The 21,564-nt window shown below is 40.2% G+C and overlaps 3 protein-coding genes and 1 long non-coding RNA gene across 4 annotated transcripts in view; 2 read left to right on the forward strand and 2 right to left on the reverse strand.

Annotated features, from left to right (window-relative positions):
* The first annotated feature begins 1,736 nt into the window (after positions 1-1,736).
* LOC111874840 lies at positions 1,737-3,581 on the forward strand. Its single transcript, XM_023870715.1, has 2 exons — positions 1,737-2,304; positions 3,499-3,581. The coding sequence occupies exons 1-2, from the start codon at positions 1,737-1,739 to the stop codon at positions 3,579-3,581; spliced, it is 651 nt and encodes a 216-aa protein (XP_023726483.1).
* A 417-nt stretch (positions 3,582-3,998) lies between these two features.
* On the reverse strand, positions 3,999-11,407 carry LOC117283172. Its single transcript, XR_004514183.1, has 3 exons — positions 10,858-11,407; positions 8,999-9,061; positions 3,999-5,405 (listed from the first exon to the last, which is right to left on the reverse strand). It is a non-coding gene; the product is annotated as an uncharacterized LOC117283172 (long non-coding RNA).
* Positions 11,408-15,588: 4,181 nt separating this feature from the next.
* LOC111874510 (homologous-pairing protein 2 homolog) lies at positions 15,589-16,499 on the reverse strand. The gene has a single exon (XM_023870109.2). The coding sequence runs from the start codon at positions 16,406-16,408 to the stop codon at positions 15,788-15,790; it is 621 nt and encodes a 206-aa protein (XP_023725877.1). The 5' UTR covers positions 16,409-16,499; the 3' UTR covers positions 15,589-15,787.
* Positions 16,500-16,580: 81 nt separating this feature from the next.
* LOC111874776 (cap-specific mRNA (nucleoside-2'-O-)-methyltransferase 1) overlaps positions 16,581-21,564 on the forward strand; it is a 69,078-nt gene continuing 64,094 nt past the window's right edge. Inside the window, exons 1-3 of the mRNA XM_023870595.2 lie at positions 16,581-16,781; positions 18,539-18,610; positions 18,719-18,790. Coding sequence (XP_023726363.1) covers positions 16,745-16,781; positions 18,539-18,610; positions 18,719-18,790 — 181 coding nt within the window. The 5' untranslated portion in view covers positions 16,581-16,744. The remainder of the gene's footprint in view (positions 16,782-18,538; positions 18,611-18,718; positions 18,791-21,564) is intronic.

Consider the following 21,564-nt stretch of genomic DNA (forward strand, 5'->3'; position numbering starts at 1 on the left):
CCGGGAATCGAACTCTTAATAACTAGACCACAGGTGCGGTCCGTATATGGTAATTAATCTCCTAAATTATAATTAATCTATTAATCAGACTAATAATTGTATCATTATAGCCCTTAAGCCGGGATAGCTCAGTCGGTATAGCGACGGGCTTGACGGCTGGAGTTCAATTCCCGGCAGGGGTAAATAATTTTTCTCTGCTCCATGGGACCCACCCAGCCTCTTATCCAATGGATAACTGGGGGCTGTTTCCCCGGGGATAAAGAGTCCTGGACTTGAAGCTGACCACTCACCTCCATTTAGTGCCAAGGTCACGAATGATGGAGTTATGCCTTAACTCCTCCATACATCTTCGTGGTTTGTTGCTTAATTAATTTAGTTCAGGTATAAATTTACCTTGTTACTTATAGTCCTTAAGTATATAGATTTTCAGAGTTCTTACTTCCGTTTCCATGAGTACGCCTCACGTTGGGCTATAGAAGTACAGTACCTTGAGTACAAAATCTCTTGTGTTTCCCGGTAACAGAATTGTCTTAACTTCCATAAACAGCACTGGCGCTGTAGCAGTGGGCACCCTTTCTTGTCCATAACTGTCGTGCTTGACAGCAATGCCTTTTCATGTTTATTTTGATGGCAATCCTGTAATCTGAGCTTAGGACTTGATCATTACATGTCGCATTACAAGATTACCCCCCCCCTTTTAAATTTGCGTTAGGACCTACGCCTTGTTTCCGTGGAAACAGTGGCAACACATTCTGACCGTAAGGGATTTAGATATTAGCAGACAGAAAGCTAATGAAATATCCGAACAGAAGAGGGACCCAAGGAAGGATGACGTGAAAAATTCTAAGGAATAAATTGATTGCATTGTTGACGGAACTGTAATATAAATATTCTATGTGGACGTTATAGAAAGGCAACAGGATGCTTAAATAAAATATAAGAAATGCATGTTTAAATAATAATGGCTCATACAACTTCATCGAAGGTTTGTTACGTGGTCTTTATTTTTATGTGGCAAATAAAATGGCAGTTATCATATTCAGAAATTCTGGCGTTTTTGTTGACCTTTTCCATCGTCCGGTATTCTAGAAACTAGAAAACTCGACGGTTCGGAAACAATGTTTTTCCGTCCTCATGACGGGGGGGGGGAAGACACCTACTCAGTTGGGTCCCTTAGAAAGGTCTAATCTCAATCACGGGAGTGAATGGGAGCCAACTGAGTAATGTCTTCCCACCCTCGCCTGAGGACGGAAACAGATACTGTTTTGGAAATGTCGTTTTCTAGTATCTAGAATACCAGGACGATGGAAGCAGTTTAAAACCCCAGTATTTCTGAGTGTTATACACCATCGTCAGAAACCTTTAAAACCTACCAGTATCATATTGTTAACTATTTTAGCCTACTTACCTTCGTATGCGATCTCCATCCTGTCTGTGTGTCTGTGCATTCTCCCATCAACTTTGGATGCCTGGGTCAATTGGTGAAACTTCATAGTAACAGAGCCCATCCCAAAGGCGTAATTCACAAATCCCCCCACCACTCTGTGTGTCTGAATATGTATCTATCCAATCGTTGCTAGACAACGGCCCGGTAAAACCCGCTTATCGTTGCTAGGCAACGGCTCAGTAAACACGTTTCCGCGGCAACGAATACATGCTACAATACAGGGTGGGCCAGACTCAATTAGGCAGTATTTGATCAATAATAGCTAATCAATCCAACAACACACGGGATAATGGAAAAGTACCTTTTGTTGTCGATATATGGCTGCATCATACGGTATGCTGTGAACGAGGCCAATAACGAGGACGACTTCGACAGGCGACTTGAGTTCGCCGAGTTGATGCTGACCAAGTTTCAGGAGAACCCTGACCTTATCCGGAATATTGTCTGGATTGATGAGGCCAAATTTCACACATCAGGATCGGTCAACAGATACAACAGCGTGTTTTGGCGGCCAGAGAACCCCAGTGCCACCATTGAATACGTTTTCCAGTCCCCGGGAGTGATGGTATGGGGTGGTGTGACGTACAAAGGACTGATTAGCCCGTTCTTCCTTGAAGGTTGCGTCTCGGGGGAAACCTACCTAAAGCTGCTGAGGGAAAGTGTCATCCCAGAACTTCAGAGGAGAGAGAACTTTGATGAACTGTTGTGGCAGCAAGATGGAGCCCCAACACACTTCGCCAATAATGTTCGGGCGTTCTTGCATCAAGTTTTTCCTCAACGCTGGATTGGCCGTCGAGGGCCTGTGGTGTGGCCAGCCCGATCACCCGACATCACCCCACCAGACTTTTTCCTTTGGGGTTACCTCAAAGACAAGGTGTACGCTAATCCCATTGACAGTGTGAAACATCTGTGTGAGGTGATTGTTCAGGAGTTCAATAAAGTTCCGGTGAATATGTGAAGATAGGCGTGTGAAAATGTTGCTTTGCGTCTGCAAGCCTGTGTTGACTTAGGTGGTGCCCAGGTTGACCAGCATCTTGAAAATCGATGACTTATGTGTGTGCGATTCCATTTTTGTAACCATTGCAATTGTTAACATTTGTCAATAAAAAAACATTTAATCAAAAACTGCCTAATTCTGTCTGGCCCACCCTGTAGAATAATTGTTGCATGTGTCATTTTATATGCGGTCCGCCTCTTATCCAAGGACAGCCTGTGGTCTGTCTATGTATTTCACTACCGTTGCTAGGTAACAGCTCGTTAAAGATGTGGTCGCAGAAACGAGAGATTGTTGAAGGCGTCGTTTTCTATGCGGTCCTTGTGGTATCAAAGGCAAGTAGGTGATTAGTTCTCCCCAGAACTTCTTTAAATATTTCATCACTCCACAAATTATTTATGAAGGAAACTTTCTTAGTGTCCGTTGCTTAACCTGCTAACTAATTCTATGGAGTACAATCTCTCCATTCAGAAGCTATTGGGCACTTGGGTTATTAACAATTTCTCCGGCTTTTATGGAACTCTGTGGTTCAGTACCTTGTTCACAAGGACCGTGAATTGTTGCTATTCAAAGCCAGATTGATTCAGCACATCTCCCAGCCGATTTATTTAAGATCCATATTAATTTTATCCTCCCATTTACGCCTAGGTCTTCCAAGATGTCTTTAATCTTACGTTTTTCCCGTATGAACTTTTAAGCCCGTCTTGACTAGTTCAAGCGCGCTACACGCCCAGACCATCTCATCGTCTTAATGACATGCGTTTAGAGTTACAAATTATGAAGCCTTATATGTGCGAATTTTCCCCATTGTGTTGTTTATTAATCATATTTAAGAATATGAAAAGTTGGTTTCATATATATTGTCACGTGTAAGGGAGTACAAGTGACAAAATGACGGGTTCTAGTTCGGATGATTGGATTTATTGACAGCTTGGTTACAGGCACTATCTTGATTACACTCTAATACACAGCGCTATCACTGATTTACATACATCTTATAATCCACTGCACCGTTGTACACATAAAGTCTTCTAAATCACACTTTAGATCTTCACAGGTCTTCTACGAACTCTCAAGTATTCCCAATACTCTCCAAATACTCCATTCTCAATACTCAACACTGCTCGTAACTGCTCTTAACTCATACTCAGTACTCAATACTGGCTGAATAGTGTTTGCTTCTCCTTAAATAGTCTCGGCACGGACCACATAGAAAACACATTGCTTCTCGGCAACAGATATAAGTATCGCTGTCAGGCGTGTCTACCCATGCATTGCCTATCAATGGACGCCCTACTGTTGCGCGACTACACAGCCTAGCGGGGAGGGATATTTACCGAGCGTCGCGCGGCAACGGGATGAGTGGGGGTATGTGACGTCACTCGCACTTCCTGTTGCGCTATCCAAACGTTCACAGAATTGTCGCCTAGCAACGAGCCGATACAATCCGCAACTCTCACGTTGTGCGCGTGCCCCGAGGCCTCTGTGGCTCAACAGTTCCTACATAGAGCAAATACGCCACAATATTTANGACTACACAGCCTAGCGGGGAGGGATATTTACCGAGCGTCGCGCGGCAACGGGATGAGTGGGGGTATGTGACGTCACTCGCACTTCCTGTTGCGCTATCCAAACGTTCACAGAGTTGTCGCCTAGCAATGAGCCGAAATAATCCGCAACTCTCACGTTGTGCGCGTGCCCCGAGGCCTCTGTGGCTCAACAGTTCCTACATAGAGCAAATACGCCACAATATTTACTTTTTGGTTTTGTGATGTAAACTTACCTATCTGCTTAACAGTGCGTGTAAAATTCACTCATCTTGGAGGTGAGCGCATCATATACCGACATAAAAGCTTTGCCATTCCGTCTAAAAGTTTACAGATCATATTACTAAAGTAGGTCCAAGCGAACAAGCTTATCATTCGACATTCAGCGAATTTTATTTCCGAGAGTGATCTTGTGCTTTAGGTCAGATATGCCAAGCGTATTTAATAATTCAATTAAATTCTTATTTATTTGCATGTTAACTCAACAGTCCAAGCACCAATTACAGAAAGAGTATGAGTGAAAGTACAAAAAAAATGTACCAAACGAGGCCATTTATAATATTTGCGTGATAATAAAGTAGTAATAATAACAAAAATCAAAGTTATAATTTAGGAGGTAATAATATAATGATTCAATTCTTGTTTATTTACACGCAAACTTAACGTTCCATACGCCAATTACAAAGTTAGCACGAATACGTAAACAGAAACATAGCAAGACACTTACAAACAAAATGCAAAATAAGACAGTTTATATAATAATAATAGTAATAATAATTCCATGAACGGTGGAAATTATCTTTAACAGGTTTGAAAAGTAAAATAAGTTCATTTGCAATGGGTTTATGCCATTATGCGGCGAGAAAGGATAATATTCATACATACATAGATACTATTAAAACAATTATTACATTGTAAAATACTATGGTATGTAGACCCGTTGCTATGCAACGACCGGGAAAAACGACTAGACAACGGCCTTTATTAGGCAACAGTCCATAAACAACAACAGGAACGGTGTTCTCTGTGATGTCCATGTCGAGGTGTCATAAGCGGTACAAGTTGAAGGTACGGTCAGTCAGTACAGTAGAGTGAGTTGCTTGGTGAATGAATAGGTTAGTTGTGGGTGAATCGCCAGCTGATAAGAACGTGAGCATAGAAGAAGAGGACATTACTTTGGTCTGTCATCAGGCAACGACCGGTGAAAATACAGCATACTGAGAATACTTAGCATATGCTATAGTGAATTGCAGAATGTAAATTAGCGATAGCACATCTTTCTTGTAAATGCTGGTGGTTTATAACTGTAGATACACTACATACCACATATAATTTTTTGAAACAACACAAAATCAAATAAATGGCAGGGCATGGAATTGCCTCCTACTTGTAGGTTACTTGTGGTCGTGTATTGTCCCTGTAAAGAGAAAGAAATGTCTGTCAATAATCTCAAGTTATTACAACATTTAAAACAAAATTGTAAATATATATACCATCTCTGCGTTACCATAAAAGAAGTTGTGTGATGACTGGAATGTAAATCAAAGGAAGAATCATTTCCTAACTGAGGCAATATCGCATTTGCCTGGAGACAAGGTCTATCGTGACTAAAGTCTCCGTGTTTTCATCAGTCCCTCCTTGCATACTGTCCATATAGTGATTCACCAACAGTGAATTCTGTATAGTCTAAATTACCAAATATTGCCTCCCGTGTGTGAGCGATCTCATTCTATCCCTGTTCATCATTTCGAGATTCTGTATACAGAAGCATTTAAAAGAAACTTATAGTAAAATCCATATGGGTAAATATTTGTCTGATAATTTTCCTATCAAAATGGTCTAAGAGAAGGAGATGCTTTATCACCAATGCTTTTCAACTGTGCTTCAGAATATGCAATTGGGAATTTCCACGAAAACCAATGGGACTTAAATGGCACACATCAGCTGCTGCTCTATGCTGAGAATGTGAATCTAGTGGGTGATGATATAGATAACATAAAGAAAAACACATAAATTTTAATTGACGGTAGTAAGGAAGTTTATCTAGAAGTAAACGTAGAGAAAACTAAGTATATGTTGCTGTCTCATTACCAAAATGCAGGGCAAAATCATGACATAAAGATAGGACACAGATGTTTTTAAAATGTGACACAGTTCAAATATTTTGGAAAGACTATAACAAATCAAGACCCGATTCAGGAGGAAATTAAGAGGAGATTGAATTAGAGTAATGCTTGCTATCATTCAGTCCAGAACCTTTTGTCTTCTCGTCTGCTGTCTAAAAACATAAAAAATATAATATACAAAACTATAATTTTGGGTGTGAATCTTGGTCTCTGACATTAAGCGAGTGACATAGACTGAAGGTGTTTGAGAACAGGATGTTGAGGAGAATATTTGGACTGAAGAGATAAGAAGTGGCATGAGGACGGAGAAAACTGCATAATGGGGACTTTCGTAACTTTTACTTTTCTCCAAGTATAATTAGAATGATCAAGGCAAGGAGGATGGGAGGGGCAGGAAATGTAGCATGAATGGAGGTGAATAGGAATATACGAATATATGATGAATGGCAGAAGGAAATGGGACACAAGAAGACCAATATGTACGTGGGTGGGATAATATTAAAATGGATCATAGAGAGATAGACTGACACTTCAGAGATAAAATAAAAAGGCTACTTTCTCCGTTCAGAGGAACTCCACATAATGGCAGAAGAATCAGCAAGATAGTATATATCCTGTTGCCTCCAGGTAGCCACATCCTCACAGGCTAGTTAGCCAGATCCTTGAAGCCAGTGCTATCGGTTAGAGAACGCAGACGAAATTACAAGAACAGAATAAAATGTAGAGTTGAGGGGATATGTTAGCCAGAAAAGAATTGTTAACTCTTGAGTTGCTTGGTGCTTGCACCCAAGTGACCGAAATAAGCTAACTAGGGACAAAAACATGTTTTTATGATCTAGGATTTCAATATATTCCACAAGGCTTTAATTTCATCTTTTGGCAGTATTTTCTGGGGTACTGCCTCAAGACAAATAAGTTTTCAAAATTGTTTAAAACAAAAGTAACGATGTCAGGTACTGTTTGAAAACACCAGAAGGACTTCGTAATTCTTTAAAGCAGGACTGCAACTATTCAAAAGGTTCGGCCAGAAAGCGAAAGCTGCTCACAAGGAGATAGGGGACACTTGGAATTTTCGGCTAAGAGACAGCGAATTACAGTGATTAACAACAATCGAAAAACCTCTTATCCCTGACTGTGAAGTGAATTAGTCGACCTTATGAAGGTACAGTTGACCAAGTGATACTCCAATATTCTTGAACTAAAAGTCACTTCAAAACTAAATTTCTGAAATATTAAGCACAATTATGAAACGTTTCTATCTATTGCTTATTAGACGTTGAAATTATGGGAACGATGTTTTAATTCTATCCTTCTGAAAAATTAACTTTCCTTTATTTATTCGTCTGAATAATTTCTATTTACCAGTGCTTGGTGCCTCCTCAAATATTTAACTCTTTCAAATCTGAGTACAGAGTTAAGAGAAGTCACACAGTTATTTTTTTCTAACCATTCCAGCAACTGGTGCATCTTTCGAACTGTTATTCTCTGCTCTATTGAGGGTACGTACGAGTAGTTAACCCACGAAATATGCAGATTCAGGGGAGCCTTAAGTTATCATTTATGACAATTAAGGTTAACACTGTTTAAGACTCAGAAAACAGTCCGAATATTACTGATTCTGAAATAGCCTCTTTCATTTGAGAAAATAAAAAGGGTCTTATGAGATTAGTTGATATATGAGTATATGCAATAATACACGTAACATAAACATAATATGACATGTAGCCTAAAAGCCAAACTGGTGAAGTGCACGGTCCTCAGTTGTCCTCTCTATAAAACTTCGGGTCGGACCGCAGAGAAAACGCTTCCTCTAACAGCTCCTCTGTTGTGTACCTGCTTTTCCTATGTGTCTGTATATGTACCCCCCTCATTGTTGCTAGGAAACGGCTTGGTAAACACGTTCTCGCAACAACGAATACATACGTAACGATAAAAGGATTGTTGGACATATCTTTTTCTATTGAAACAAATTAGACGATTAGTTCTTCCCAGAACTTGTTCTTTGTTTATATTTCCTCCCTTTTATTTATTAGTTTAAATTCAGTTCAAGTGTGCACAGTTGTCTTGTACGATGTGTGCACTCAATGCACTCAATTTTCAAAATGTTTACTAACTCCCTTTGCCTGGAGATTTGCCTGAAACTTTCGAAAATGTCACGCTCCCTCATCGATGTATATGTACTCCGTCAGCCGTAACTTTCGTAGGTCACTCCACAACTCTTGTGTACTGTCCAAAGGTAGGGTGGCGGGTGAAAGACGAATTGGAGAGGATTCGGAAGGAGACGGTAGTATTTGAGCTATCTATATTTTGCAATGAGGGTCCGAGGAACATGAGTCAGACAGCTCGTATCCCAGCTGGGATTCGAACCCATCATTTCCGAGAATTCGAGTCTAGAACTCAGTCTGTTCGGTTACAAAGCTATAACTCTTCTGACTTGTACTGGGACGTGCCCAGTTCGAATCTTGGCCGGGGAATCTATTGTCTTGACCGAGTTTTCCGAGGCTTTCATGCCACAGTCCACGCAAATGACGGAATAGGCACAAAATAAGTCCAGAGCAGCTTCCTGTCGCATGTTGTCAAATTCACAACTGAATTTTGACTAATTATGTTACCATTCGGCGCTATACAGTCTGAGTTGCTGACAGCTTCAGTAAGGAACGACAAAGAAGTAAATCAATTGAACGGAAGTGAGGACCCAGGGGCCCGTCGCACACCAGTTCGAGGAGCCACTAGCGCGGACAGGACAGGAGGATGGATAATCCTCATGGCCGGTCTTCGAGGTGTGGATAATAGAAATATCACTGCCCTTGCCAGGAAATGAACCGCCCAGTGCCTAGAGACAGTGATGTTCACTATGTGAAGAGTCGGCTGTCAAGAAACTTACCACTTGCAGGTATATGAAGATTATGGTCAAAATGATGAACACCAAGAAACAGCCATATTCTGTCTGAAACACACAACAGACAACCACATAAGATTTAATCGTAATTGTCACTCGCCTACTGATTCATTAATTGAGTTTCTGAAACTTGCCTCTCTGAATATATGGCGATTTAAAATGAGTATATTTATATCCGAATAATGGTGTTTGAGAACAGTTTGCTGAAGAGAGGTAAAGTGACGGGAGGGTGCAGAAAACTACATAACTAGGAGCTTCATAACTTGTACTCTTCTCCAAGTATAATTAGAATGATCAAGTCAAGGGGATGAGATGGGCAGGTCATGTCACACGAATGGGGAGAACAGGAATGCATGTAAGATATTGGTGGGAAAGCGAGAAGGAAATAGAGCACTAGGAAGACAAAGACGTAGACGGATTGACATATATTGAAATGGATCTTAGATAGGATGAGACGGTATGGACTGGATCGATCTGGCTCAGGATATGGACCAGTGGAGGGTTCTTGTGAACACGGTAATAAACCTTCGGGTTCCATAAAACGCTGGGAAGTTCTTGAGTAGCTGCATAATTAGTGGCTTCTCAAGAAGGGTTCAGCTCCCTGAGTGAGATATATTTATATCCGTTTAATATGGATCCATTTTTTTCTTCCAAATTTGACCATAAGGAAGAACCAAGACCAAGATAACCAGTGCACCAGTAAATAGCCATACATATATTCTACATACATTTCAATCTTAATTCCAGTCTTAACCTTCATTTAATTAATTTACATTAATTTTAACTAATTGTAATACATACCGACCGACTGAGCGACCGCCGCTTTTCGACGAAGTTAGTGCCAAATTTAGCGGATAGAGGGATGTCGGGTGGTCAGCGCAACGAATCCGCACGTCCGTTAATTTCGGTTTTCTAGACCGGAGCCGCTATTTCCTTGAAATAGCTCCTCAGTTATCCTCATGAGGCTGAGTGGACCCCATTCCAGACCCACTACTTCTCAGAAAATGTGGTAGGTCCGGGAATCGAACCCAGATCTCTGGATCTGTAAGCAGGAGGAACTCTGACCACTATACCACAGAGGCATAGTTCGCTTGCGGGCTCGAGCCACAGCTTAAGCTGAAGAGTAAATAACCAGAGGTTTAGTTACTAAGCAAGTATCACAAATCATAGAGTCAAATTTGGAAAAATATATGGATCCATAATGGCCGCGCCATAGCTAAAACGGTTAGTTGCTGGCTTCCCACAGTGGCGACCGGGGTTCGATCCCAGGTCTGGTCAAGTGGGATTTGTGGTGGACAAAGTGGCGCTGGGGCGGGTTTTCCTCGAGTACTTCGGTTTCCCCTACCAATCTTTATTCCACCAAATTCTCCAACATCATAATCACTCGGGGCAGGCTACAATAGACCAATCAGTGGCCGCCGTCCCGAGTGGACCCAGTCGGACTCCCCCCACTAAGCGAATTAAAAAAATCAAATTTGGATCCACATTAAACGAAAAGCTCAGCACCGAAGCTAAGTAATAAACCTGATGATGACCCAATAAGGGTCGAAATATGTCATGTTAATATTTAATATAAACAACGTTAGTACGCGCACTTTTACATGAATTGTTGTGTCGACTGTTATAAATATACCTTTTTAGAATGACACACAACAGAATACAACATATAAAGTTGTGACGGTTATTTTCGAAATCCTGTTCAGGAAATATGAATGAATCTCTCTTTCTCTCTATCTCTTATAAAATATCTCAATACATCATTTAGATAAAATTATAACTGCATGTTAAGGAGCATCTTAAAGACTAACTTCAGGCTATGCATAAATTGATTTTCTGAAACTTACCGCGTTTTCGCCCATTTTAACTTTTATAACCTCCCACAGGCGTTGCGTTTCTGAAAATAAAGAAAAATAAAAATACTCGAGTATGATACACAGGTGCATATTTACACTCCGACCGTCCAACTTGATACTTTAAGGTCAATTTGTTCCTTTTAGAAATGCAAGGCAAACTCAGCTAATTTCACAGCATAGCAAATCCCATAGCATCTACAATATTATTTCAAAGCTTGTTTAGATCACTGCAATCAAAAGTAAATAAACGTACTGGCTCATGAGTACACGGAAAAGAATCGGGGTTTTACTTCACAACAACTAGAGGAAATTCGCTCAATTATAGAGCAGGTGTGGAGCAGATGACTGAATTAGAACTGGCAGGATAAATTGGAATACTGAGAGAAAACCAGCCCCAGCGCCACTTTGTCCAACACAAATCCCACTAGACCAGACCCGGGACCGAACCCGGGCCCCCGCGGTTGGAAGCCAGCGACTAACGCTTGAGCTATGGCGCGGCCGACAGGATGAGTAAGCTGATTAACTATCTGGGCCATGCTACGGCCTATTGTAACCTGTAGTAAAGGTATCCCTGTAAGAGACCGTGGAGGCCCATAGGGTTGTGAGATGTTGAGGCTACCACGTTTTCTACACAGTCGGCTCAAAGATGGCGTTGAGGTTGTCAGCCTTACGTGCCTGCCGCCCTTTACCCCAAGGAACATGCCTGGTACTCATTTATGTCAGAGGCTGAGCCGACCGCAGGGCCCATAGTGCGGCTACTAGGTTTAGGTAAATTGAAAAAATCCACCTCGTCGGGATTCGATCCCGCGACCTTCCAGCTTGTAGCATAGTGCATCAACCAACTACGCTACCGCGTGTCCTAATTGTAACCTATATTTAATATCAAATTATTTATGCTAATAACTGGATCCATTGTGTTGAAGCCTAGAATTACATCCAGGATAAACAGTGCACATTCATCTCCTGATAGTCTCACTGGTGAAAGGTGACGTCGTGTCTGTAGGTCACGAATCACGAACTACAATACGCTCAGAGCTAAGGGGCTCGTGAATGAGTTATGCCCAGTGGCGTAACTCATATTCTTGTTTTTTGTTCACTTAGGTATCATTTCATTTCTTTTATTGGGACTTAGTCTGTCTGGTGGAGTTAGGACGGTGTATCTTTTCAGTCTATGTGTAGTTTCGCTATTGTCCAATAGGTTCACTGCTAATACATTAATGTGGCTTTCTAATTTTCTTAAGTATTTGGTATTCCGGCGACCGCCTCTGTGGTCCAGTGGTCAGAGTTCCTGGCTACAGATCTAGAGGTCCGGGTTCGATTCCCGGCCCTATCAGATTTTCTGAGAAGCAGTGGGTCTGGAACGGGGTTCTCTCCGGCTCGTGAAGATAACTGAGGAGCTATTTCAAGGAAATAGCGGCTCCGGTCTAGAAAACAGAAATTAACGGCCGTGGGCATCCGTTGCGCTGACCACGCAACACAGTCTATCCGCTAAAGTTGGCACTGACTTCGCCGACAAGCGGCGGTCGCTCAGTTCCCTTGCGGACTAAAACCAGGAAGTTTTTGTTTTTTATTTGGTATTCCACTCTTTATTGCACTATAAGTAAAATTTTATGCTCATTACCTGGAATCTTGGAACGGGGAACAGGAAAGTCCCAGCTAGAACTGGACATCAGTAACCAGCAAGGGAGGAGATGGTAGTTGTAAGACAGGCGTTGAAGTCAGTTAGCAACGTGACGTGTGCAAGAACGAAGTGATTTTGAAATGGGTTTACAAAATATATAAAATGTTTCTGAAGAGAATGGGAATTACAGCAGAAATATATGTACACCTCAGGACTTGTGATATTGAATGACCATTTCAAATATAGGCGGCTTTAAAGGAAGAAAATACTAGTAATATTCTCACGTGTTAGTGACTAGACACGGGATTTGGATTAACCATTTTAATAACACTGTCACTAATTTACACACTCTAGATTAGTCGCTGGTTTCTCACCGTGGCGGCCCGGTTTCGATCCCGGGTCTCGTCAAGTGGGATTTGTGGTGGACAATGTGCCGGTGGGGCAGGTTTCCTCCGAGTACTTCGGTTTCTCCTACCAATCTTCATTCCACCAACTGCTCCACAATCACCCTCACCTATCATTTGGGGCTGGTACAATAGGCCAGAAGTGGCCGCAGTACAAGGGACTTAGTCCCAACCCACTATCAATAAAAAAAAATTACACACTCTACAAATATTTACGGTACGCACTGTATCTTCTCAGTTTGTTATAATCTTCACTGATCGTTGCTAGGTTACGGCTGCTAACAGCGGAGATTCCTCACCGAAAACCACGAACTACAACTGCTCACTTAGAGCTCACAAAAAAGTCAAGGCTAAAGTCACATTGCCCAGTTGGTTCTCTCTTTATAGCCTCGTCACGGACCGCACAGAAAACATCGTGCTCTACAATTCTTCAATTGTTGAGCGATGTGTTGAGACAGCTGTTGCCTGGCAATGGTTCGTGTGTTTGTTACCGCAGGAGCGTGTTTACCGGCCGTTGCCTAGCAATGAATGCGTTTCTTTGGTCCGCTATTTCGGCTTTAACACAGGAGCAGCATACATTGCTAGATAATGGCACAATAAACATGTCACATATCACTGAAGGGATTGTGAGAAATGATGTTTTCTGCGATGTACATGCCAAGGCTATGTAACAAGGACAGACGGAGTATCTCAAAATCATAACATTTAATACCAGTGGCACTGGTAGGCAGCGCTATTAGCTCAGTATACAGCTGCAAAACCTACACATAGATGTGGCTCTATTTTCAGACACACATCCGAAACATCAGGAGAGGTTCGTTGTTCCAGTCGACAGAGGCTTAAACTTGTCGGTGGTCAAGCGTACGATTGTTCAAGTGCCTTTGTAGCATGAGCTACTTAAGATAAGATATGATATGCTGTTCTTGGTCTGAATGACAGAGGCCTTGTATGCAAGGCAGACAATAAAGTTCGCGAACTCGATTCTGTGTTTGCTGTGGCAGCAGAACCTATTGGATAGGAGGGACATATGGTAGCATAATTGGTTGAAGCACTATGGTACAACCCAAAATGTCATGGGTTCGATTCCCAATGTCACTGGATTTTTTTCAATTTACCTAGTCCTTCCAGCTGCACTAAGGCCCTGGAATACAATCAACCTCTAACAGAAATGAGTACCAAGAATCTTTCTGGGTGGTAAAGGAGGCTGGTACATGAGGCTGCAAACCTCAGTGCTGACTGTGAGCTACTTGTCTAGAAAAATGTGGCAACCTCAACGTCTCACAGCCACAGCCTGTTACGGGGTTGACTTTTACCTGTTGGACAGGAGGCTGGATAGGCCTCAAAGCCAGGCTGGATGGAGAGGAGAAAAATCTTACCCCTAGAAGGACCTGAATTCCAACCCCTTGGCCATCCAGCCCATAGGCAGTCTCTGTATCCAACAACAGTATATGACATGTGCATAACCATATGTTCTAATTCCAATAAAGTTACAATGACTTACATTAATTTCACATTCCTGATCTGTAGAACATTGACAAGAGATGGATGATACAGCTGGAAATATCTCCATGTGCTAGAAAATCCACAGAACACTACACTTTCCAATAACAGCATGCTCATTTTAAAAACACTATTACACAGCCAACAGAATTCCAAGTTCTGGACATTAATAACTAGGAAATGGATTTTTTCACCTTGGCTGGAATGTTGATGCCAGATATTAAAAACAGGAAACTGGAACTATTAGACAGAAATGGTATTGACTGATTTTGAATAACACATTTCAACTCTATGTAATTTATATAGAGCAATGATCATATCTTCTTCTTTTTCTTCTTCTTCTTCTTCTATGGCGCAACAGCCCGATGTCGGGCCTTGGCCTCCCTTATCAAGCCCCTCCATTCCTCTCTATCCTGTGCTGCTCTCTTCCAGTTCCTTATGCCCATTAACTTCTTTGCATCTTCTTCCATTGCATCAATCCATCTAGTTCTTGGTTTCCCAGCACGTCTCCTACCACCTATTGCACTGTATAATATTTTCTTTGGGATATGCTCCTTATCCATTCTCTGTACATGCCCAGCCCATTGCAATCTTTTAAATGATCATATCTGTTATGTGTAATGTGGCAACTCATGAGAAGGTTTTTGTAAAATAATGTTGTGGTGTTTGGTAGCTATCTATATTTGGTTTTCAGATGAAAGAAATAAACCTGAAGCTGACATAAATAAAATTATTGCATATACAAAACAAAATTATATCCTAGACATCTGACATGATTTAGTAAACAAGACTAAAAAAGAAACACACAGACTTCAGTATATAAGCCTAATTTAGTGGCAGGGCAGAATAGGTGTCAAATTTCTTTTTACAAATGAATGTTTAATAGTTTCCAGTTTCAGAAAGCAAAAAGGATGTCTGGGGCAGGGAGGTTTAATTGTTCGGTAAAGTTTCACATTTGGATTGTTATGAGGATTGGTTTACCCAGTACTCCAAATGAAGTTCCAAATTCTTACGCACACACATATGCACTCACACTTTAATAAGTTCTAGTTCACAAAGCATTATTACAAATATTGTGGCAGGAAAGTTTAATTCTTTGGTAATGATTGGCGTGTGGATTATTGTGCAGCAGTGGTTCACACAAAGTAACACTTGTGAAAAAATAATGCTTGCAAATTAAACTAGTACAACACAAGATGAATATATTACAGTAATTTATTGTAATGAAGTTACATACCGTTTCAAAATTCCCACATCTCAAAAACTCTGAAACCAAATTAACTTTTAAACAGATAACATCTGAGTCCTGTTACACTAAGTATGCAACTGTAGCACATGGATTAAACACTTAATTTGTAATCATAAAAGAAATACAAATAACTCCATATTAAAATCATTATGGAATCAATGGTACCCCAACATCCTCATCAGTTTCGATTCCAATTTCATTTAAGAGAGCCCTTTTAGAGTCATGATAACCCTCTAGCATAGCTTCTACAATATCCATGCAAACCCTCTTTTTCTTACACCATTCCTTCATGTTGCTTTCATATTCATTTTGTATTTGTTTCTTATCAGTTTCTGATATTTTCACGCTGTTTTTAGAAATGATGTCCAGCTTCTCCTTTAATGCTCGAACCCTATTTTCAAGCACCTTTTTTTCGTTCTGAGCTTCACTGGTTGTTGGTGCCAATTGTAACTCATGGACCTGATTTTCTGAACCCTTCAACACTTGCTCCACTGAGGCGACCTTTTTTGAAACTGCATTCAACTTTGAATCTAAATCCTGCAACTCTCCTTCAAGATCTTTGGCGTTCGTATCCTCCTGTTTAACTACGTAAACTTTTTGTTTGCCGTACACTTTTTCTGTAATTCTGCCTTGTTGCACAAGATAATCCAATGCTTTCTGGACAGAAGGTTTCCTGATCTCTTCATGCAAGTTACTGAAAATGTCATTTGAACTATATGGACGGTTTTGACCACGTAAATATTTTATAACAACCTCTGTTGGATCCATGACTGATACAAACTACGAAGTTTGCAGCGTTGCTACACGTTCAAATTCTCGCCATGCGCGAACTGACCGAGAAACACGTCACAGTCGTCACCGGTCGTCACCGTTAGTGAGCGGTTGTGAGAATATCGAATTCAACAATCGATAATCCGTAATCGATTTGGAATTGTGGGACGTGAATTTACATATATCTTTACCTCACACGTATTATTTTTTTTTTTTAAATACTGACATGTGAACAGTATTTTCAGTAGTTATTAAACGTCGAATATTGTGTTTCTTTTGTGATATAACAGACGGCACCGTTACATTCTTCTTTCACTATAAATCTGTGTAAAAATGTCCAATTTTGAACTGCAGGGAACTAGGCTAAGTGGTAAGCTTAATTCATATCGAAAGGTAAAATAGTTTTCAGTTACGATTCTAGTTACATTTACCTTGATTTGTGTAACATGTAAACGATTAAATTCCAGTGAATGGGGGCACACTGGCGATATTGGCCGGTCTCCACCTCTTCTTTGTAATGATGGACTCTGGTTTCTTAAATAATGTAAACCCAAGATTAGATTTTGAATTATGTTTTTACAATTGAACTTTTAATGTCAGCAAGGAGAAGGGAGCTTGTTCCTCTAGTGCCCCTACAAATTAGAATTTCTCTCATAGATATAACAATAATGATAATTACACACGTGTATGTGGTCAGCATGGGTATGGTTAGGTAGGCTACTTAATATAGATGCATTGTACCGAATACAACAGTGAACACATTAGTTTTCGGTTTTAGTCCATATTTATATTTACATATGCAATGCATTTTATTTGAGACCACTGTCAGATTTAAGACATTTGTCAGATTTTGGTTAAAACAGCATTGTGTTAAGCTAGGAAATGTGCACGTAGCATAACAGTTCTGGTGCATTTGCCACCTTTTATTTATTATTCTTGAAAACCTGGAAGTGTATACTAAACATGAAATATGTGTTTTGCTTTTCTTTACAGCATTTATTCGAAATATCTTTTACTCCAATAAGTAAACTCCTATAGCAGAACTGTCCAGAATTAAACTTCATGAAAATCTTTCTGCCAGTTCTCAAATTTTATATGCAGACAGAGACGTGACCAAAATTATAAATGCATTTTTACCGCTTCTTTTTGTGAACATCCCAAAAATATTTGATTTGTAGAGTTCTGGATTTAAGATACTGGATAATTTGCTTTATTTAATATAAGTACTATGTAGGAGTTGCTTGTAGTGTCATTTGTAGTTGATCATTTCAAAGGATGTAGACTGCAGCCACTTGCTCACACTGGTTTCTCATTCGCGGATTTTTATACCCTGAAGATGAATGTGATACGTTCCTCCAAAATGTCGGTTTACACAATATCTACACAGTGCCACATCCCAGAAGACAGCATTCTTCGTAGACAATCCATCAGGATAGTCAGTGTGATGCTGAGATTCAAACGGTTTACTTCTGAAATACAAAACAAGAGCATTGCTGCTGAGTGAACTTTGCTTGGTTGAGACTGTGTGCCAAACTTCAAACAAGTTGTGTATTGTGATGGCACATCACTATTGGACATTCATGTATCTGACTTCTATATTGTCTTTATCATTTCATCAAGGATGCAATAAATTAGTCTGCAGCCAGTTTAAGGTTAGAAGTCTTGACAGTGTCATATGTTTCATAACTACTAATCGGTTGAGTGAATGTAAGAGTAAAGTCTTAGACTTAATAAATCTACCACCACACAATAAAGACATAAAGGGAAGTGGAGGTATAGCTACACCTTCTTAATCACATCACTAGATGTAGGTGAGTGATCAGCTTCATGCCCCTGTTGCTTTATGCCAAAGGAAACAGCACCTGGTACCCATTGGGTAGGAGGCTGGATGGGCTGCAGAGTTGGTGTGGGTACTGTGGAGAAGGAAAAAAATCTCTTTCCCCGCGCAGGAATCAGACCTTAATTCCCCTGGTGTACAGTCCATAGTTTGCTTAGTGTACTGATTGAGCTGTTGCAGCTTACCATTTGATTGAAGATGTGTCCTAAGTATGAGTAAAATAAATACCATATCAGCATTCATCTGTTTCAGCTATCGAGCCATGGTATTGATTTGTATTTATTTTTCAGAGAGCAGTGAAGATGAAAGCTCGGAGCCCCCAAGGAAGCGGCTGTACTCCAAATTTACTCTGGATGGAACAGGTTTGTTATGATTCCCCAGTTTAAACAAAAAGAACAATACAAATGCCAAATCGTTTCTCTGTTTTCAAGTAATGAGACATATACTATTGATTTATATCTACTTTTCAGAGAGCAGTGCAGATGAAAGCTCAAAGCCTGCAAGGAAGCGACTACACTCCACATTTACTCTGGATGGAACAGGTAAGTATTTGAATGCCCAGTGTAACCAAAGGAATGGTATAAATTATGTTTTATGAGCCTCAACAAATGGATATAATGTCCCCTTTAAGTGCTGCAGTTTGAAATGTAAGACATTACTGACAGTAATCACAGAGGTTGCATAGTATAAGGTGTACATCTTCTTGAACTTCTTGATCACTGTTATCTCAGGTTTGAATTCTGCTCAGGATGTAGATGTGTGTTCACATTATTTTTGTGGAGGTAAAAGGGAGTCACCGATACAGTATATTTGCAAATTTTTTACACTGCAAAGATCAGTAGTCCTAAACATCTTCGTTCTGGAAATCAGTTGCCTTCATTTTGGCTTCATTAATGTTGTTTTCCCAAGGAAACATAACTCATGTTTAATTTGTTTGTTGCATAATATTTTGGTAGAAGTTTTTGGCATTGAACTTGTTAGTTTGTGTAACCTAATTTACACCTATATCATTGATCATAAGAACTGTTGTTGCTTCTGTTGGAAAAAGTGCACTGAAAAAGGGAATAAAATATTCCACACATATATCACATACCACTTTTTGGTTAAAAAAATTGATTTAAGAGTGCATGGATAAATATTATGTAGTGATAATTTACCATCCTTGTTGGTTGATATGCATTAAGAGAATTGCTGTTTGTGGATATTTGTACTCACATGTTCAGTGTCTCACCCAGAAGCACACTAGGGTTTCATTTTGGTTGTGTTTTGAAAATCACTAAAAAAAAATGAGTTTTATTGCCATTTCTGACATGAATGTTGATACTGAAACTTTGCTGTGGGTAACTCATTCTTGTGAGATGAACTGGAGCTTTCTGTTCCTTTCATTTCATGGGGATTTTGACATGTACACACCATTCTCTGAATGTAACGACATTCTCAGTTAAGTTGTATATTGTCACTTGTTAGTGACTTAGATACAGGATTTGGATTGGTTGCTGAATTTATATGATGCCTAATACTGGTGGCCACAAATAATTACAGCACTTTCCCCGTTCTGCACAATTTTCAACTAGCTGTAACACATTCCAAGTCTTTCCATTGTGCTGTGTCTTCATATATCCGTTGCTTGGTAGCAGCTTCCAATAGTGAGGATTCTCTGTACTGTTTCTGTGCTTCCTGGCTCTTGTTCTCAACAACTGGCCATGGTCCTGTTTGTCTGTATGTTAAATTGCTGCTGACCCTCACCAGCAGTCATTTTGTTTCTGGGTTCTGCAGGACTCATGACCATATTTTTCTGTCTCACAACTCTAGGAGTCATGCAGCTATCATTAACTTCTGTGTTTCTCTTAGTGGTATTCATGTTTCAACCAAATAAGTTGACATCAGCATAGGTCAGAGCTGATGTTTGCCATTCAGTCTCAGTCACTTCTAGTTTTTATGGACCTTCCGAATTGGGTATTCTGAAACAAAATTCAAAATCGTTGGAAGTAAACCATTAAATTGGATTGGCATTAGTCAAGAATGTTAATTTTGATTAATTTTGTTAGATTCTGTTCATTGATTAAGATCACAAGAGTGTAATATTTGATTGATTATTGTTTTTTACTTTGCTGTCCTTGATTGAACTTGGTTAGCTCAGTAGAGATTTTATTCTGTCTCAAGTTACTTAATGAGAAATACCCTACCAACATCAGCAGATCATTAATCTCTGAATAAATGATGTATGGTTTATCACAGGTGAACTCTGCTCTTTCAGTTTGATGGATGACCCCCCCCCACATACTTGTAACTCATTTGTTAGACTTGAATTGGGTTAACTTCAGGGAAAGACCTGATGTTCAGTGGTGGAATAGTGTTTGAAATGCTACTTTTATTCACAAGATCATAAGATCACTTAATATCCACAGGTTGCCTTCACAAGTTTCAATTTCAGAGGATAAGTATGTAACTGTTTGGCATACCTCTCTCTCTCTCCTTATTGCTCCCACTTTAGAGCATAGGGCATCTGTAAAATGTTTTGTTTCACTTCAGTTTCTTAATCTAAGACAGTTGGTAGGAGTCCTTGCATGGGATATCAGCCTGTTGCAAGGCCACTACCTACCCACTACAGGACAACACAAATGCAGAATAAACGCAGAGAGGCATGCATTCCTTGAGTGGGATTTGAACCCTCATTGCCAGTGTTCGAGTGGATGATAACAGTTTATGCCTTAGACCAGAGGTCTCCAAACTTTTTGAAACGCGGGCCACATTAGGTAATTCAGCACTTTCAACGGGCCAGATAAAATGAAAAATTAATAACTCTAGGTATGTGAGTTTTATTGAAAGCACAGAATTTCATAAACTAAATACAAAGTACGTGAGAATAAATTATCGTATATTAATGACAACAGACAGTAGCAGCAAATGCTCATATTTTCATCACAAATTATAATAAAACAATTAATGTGAATGATGGAACTCTTTTTGCATTCTTAAAATGTGATTAAATTGAGGTGATGATGATCTGTTACAATTACACTGCAACACTGCAAGAAGTCTTGTGCACAAGACGGCTAGTAACGAACTGCTCGCGCTACCTACATTGCCACGAAGTGCACTGCCAATTGAGGACGAACAAGTACGAAGAAATACCGCGCAGTATACGGTCCAGAATTAGTAAAATTGTGAATAATATTAATATTGTGACATGTTGACCCCTACCTCCCCAGCGGTGCGTGGCGGTGGCGTAACGCTCGCGTTCTTACGGTAATAGGCGAGTTCCCGCCCCGCCACTCCCCTCCGCGGGGACGTCACCGAGGGATATCGCGGTCGC

Source organism: Cryptotermes secundus, unplaced genomic scaffold (genome assembly GCF_002891405.2).
Source record: "Cryptotermes secundus unplaced genomic scaffold, Csec_1.0 scaffold314, whole genome shotgun sequence".
NCBI lineage: Eukaryota > Metazoa > Arthropoda > Insecta > Blattodea > Kalotermitidae > Cryptotermes > Cryptotermes secundus.